This window comes from Aplysia californica, unplaced genomic scaffold (assembly GCF_000002075.1).
Source record: "Aplysia californica isolate F4 #8 unplaced genomic scaffold, AplCal3.0 scaffold00968, whole genome shotgun sequence".
NCBI lineage: Eukaryota > Metazoa > Mollusca > Gastropoda > Aplysiida > Aplysiidae > Aplysia > Aplysia californica.
In genome coordinates this window covers 5,622-8,805 of record NW_004798238.1, presented here as the reverse complement: position 1 = coordinate 8,805, position 3,184 = coordinate 5,622, and the positions used below count along the sequence as shown (strand labels likewise).

Here is a 3,184-nt window from a genome sequence, read left to right as displayed (position 1 = left end):
GGGGGGGAGTAAGGATTAGGAAAGAAAAAGCAGCAGTTCCCCGTATGCAGTTCAGGCACAGTTAGGAGCGTGACATTGATGAATCAGCCCAGTTACAATTCTGTGTATAAGAACATGTTAATGTCCCCCCTTTGGGAATGGCCTAAAGACACTTAAAACTACATTTGGCCAGAAAATATAAAAATGACATAAAATAAAAAGAAAGAAGCAGAATAAGAAGCAGACCATAAAAGAGCACCCACCAGCCTCCCGCATAAAGAGGAGGTGAACTGAAAAGCTTGATCTTTCAAATTATTCTTGTATAAATATTATCAACAATATAAACAACAAAAAATTTAACGCAATACTGTGCACTGGTTTTTTTTAACAAGCTCTTTTCTATTTTCCTTTTGGCCATCTCATGTGAACATTTTAATGTGCAATTTGATTCGCCCAGGGTTATGTATTCCAAAGCAATAGGGCCCCTTTTATCATACCGCAAACCATTTTAATTTGCAAATTTCTTTATAAATTGCGAAAATTGCGAATTCAAGCAGGCTGAAGAAAAAACAACAACTCTGTACACTGTAATCAAAGTATGCCATAACTTAGAGCCACACTTTCCTAAATGATTTTAGAAAAAATAGGAAAACCGAGACCAGACAGCTGACTCATCAGTTGTTTACCTCCTTTGGATTCTGTCATGCACTCCTCAAAGAGAACAAATTCCTTGTATCCTGTGTGGAAGTACATCTGAAAAAGAAAGGACAGAAGAAATGGGTTTTCGTAATAGCATAATAGGATTTATCCATTTTCTTTTGTGACGTTAATGATGGTTAAAATCTGAATCAAGACAAAGTTCAGATCAATTACTACACCACCCGCCCGACTCTCCTTGTTAAGGACCAATCTGGGATGAGAAGATTACAGCATCTCAGTAGAAAGATAGATACACTTAATGAAATAGCTTCATCAACAAGAAAGCTAAACTCATAATCATAATCGTAACTGTCTGCAAGGTGAAGAGCCTAACCATTACACCATAGACACGAGTCTATTTTTCTTTTTCTTCTGAATTGAGAGACAAGATTTCTCGCTAAAATAATATATCAACCATATTCTGTGATATGAGCTATGGACACAAATGAAATTTTCCAGTAAAACAGCGATAAGGGACAGAGAGGCCTTAAATTTTCCCGTTATGGCGCTAAACTTTCCCCAAGGGCTGTTACACGCCAAAATTGTGATATTGAAAAAATTGTACGTTTAATTCCAGAGGAAGCTGTACCATTAGTAAAGGTACTTTACCTTTCCCCAGTTCACGCTGTCGCAAATGGGAACGTGGGAATTGGCAGAGACTTGATATGTGAATGACAGCAGTGTGCCAAGGAGGGTGCAACATTATAATCCCACTAGGGGGCGGAATGCAAATCTAGAATGAACAGATCAGCCAAGGGAACTGCCTGTATTGCGAAGTCGTGCAAGTCTTCTGAGGGATACATTAAAGTCAATAAGCGATGTAACTTTCTATCCTCTCGTCCACGTTAGTCTTTTATCAGATAGCTTTGTTCCTCTTATGCTTTCCGATTTTCTATTGTTCATTATGAATCAATTTACGATGAAGACAAATGTCAGACATCGTGGTGAAATTAGACGCTCGTCAAATAAATGAATCATAGAAAACTGTATTTTTTCAGCCAGTTTGGTGAATTCTATTGAATTTTTGGTTTTCCGGCTCTACATCTTTTGTATCCATTTCAAAACACATTTCTGCGTGGTGAAGTTTGCTGAAAAACCTACATCAAAGGCACAAAAATATCCACTTGCAGTTTCTAACAACACTCAAGTTTTAGAAAAAAAACAACTTTAGCAGCCATTTAATCACTAATTCTATCTTTGACATCAGGCGATGTCAATTGTAACCGACATATAAACTGAAACTATTTCTGACAAATTCTTAGGCTTTTCTAAAACTGCTGTATGAATGACATGGACTTACTATCATGCCAGGCATATTCATCCCATGTCCAGAATGGCCCATACCAGACATATCATGGCCCGACCCAGACATATCTTGGCCCGACCCAGACCCAGACATATCATGGCCCGACCCAGACATATCATGGCCCGAATGGTCATGTCCAGAATGGTCATGTCCAGAATGGTCATGGCCAGACATATCGTGACCGGAATGGTCCGTCATATTGGTCCCGTGGTTATGCTCTGGCATGTCATGGTTAGAATGGTTCATCGAGGAGTGGTCAGAATGGTTCATCGAGGAGTGGTCAGAATGGTTCATTGTGGAGTGGTCAGTATGGTTCATCATACTGTGGTTCATTGTCGAATGGTCCATCGTGTCGGCGCCCACGGGTGAATAGATCACGGCCGCCACTATCAACACGCTGGCTATCATTGCTCCGACCACCGCCATGGTTGTTCCTGCAGCAGAGACGCACGACGGGCAAACTGGCGACACACGGAGGGAGAAACAGACTCGAGCTCTGGTCACTGCTCAAAACACAACTTGTTCTGGGGACGGAAATTTTACAGACATTAAACAATTGTGAAAAGTAGTAATAAGAATATAATAATATAGTTATAGGAATAGGTGCTAATATAATAATAATAATAATAGTAATAGTAATTACAATAATAATGATAATAATAGTAATAACAATTATAATGAAAATGGTAATAGTAAAAATAGTAATAATAATAATAATAGTAATAGTAATTATCATTATTTTTATTATTATTATTATAATAACAATAACAACAACAATAATAATAACGATAACATTTCACTAACACACATGGTACTGGCTCGCAAATGGAAAAGAAAAGTGGTCGCTTTTAAGGACAAGCGGGCTAAACTAAGATAAGAAGGAACCCTTCCACTCAAAAAGCGAAACCAACAAAGACGATCATCTACACCGTGACATGGCGACATATAATCCGAGTGCTGTTGGCATTTTCCCCACCGGCTCCTTTACTCCAACTCCGTCTTAGTTGTTTTAGTTGTAGTTTTAGAAATACCTTTATAACACTGCAACTTAAAAAGGCCATATAAGTGCCGCAGACCGAAGGCTAGAGGTGTCACATGCATATAGTAGTAACAAACACAAAAGAAGAAGGAGGGGAGACAAGGAAGATAGAAGTTTGATAGGAAACATGGAATAAGCACACCAAAGCACCGCACCTGCCA

At 38.8% G+C, this 3,184-nt stretch overlaps 1 protein-coding gene across 1 annotated transcript in view; it reads right to left on the bottom strand.

Annotated features, from left to right (window-relative positions):
• LOC101851305 (high affinity copper uptake protein 1) overlaps window positions 1-2,506 on the bottom strand; it is a 17,344-nt gene extending 14,838 nt beyond the window's left edge. Inside the window, exons 1-2 of the mRNA XM_005110924.2 lie at window positions 1,979-2,506; window positions 666-732 (exon numbers count right to left, since the gene is read on the bottom strand). Of these exons, the coding sequence (XP_005110981.1) occupies window positions 666-732; window positions 1,979-2,410 (499 nt within the window). The 5' untranslated portion in view covers window positions 2,411-2,506. The remainder of the gene's footprint in view (window positions 1-665; window positions 733-1,978) is intronic.
• Window positions 2,507-3,184: the final 678 nt, after the last annotated feature.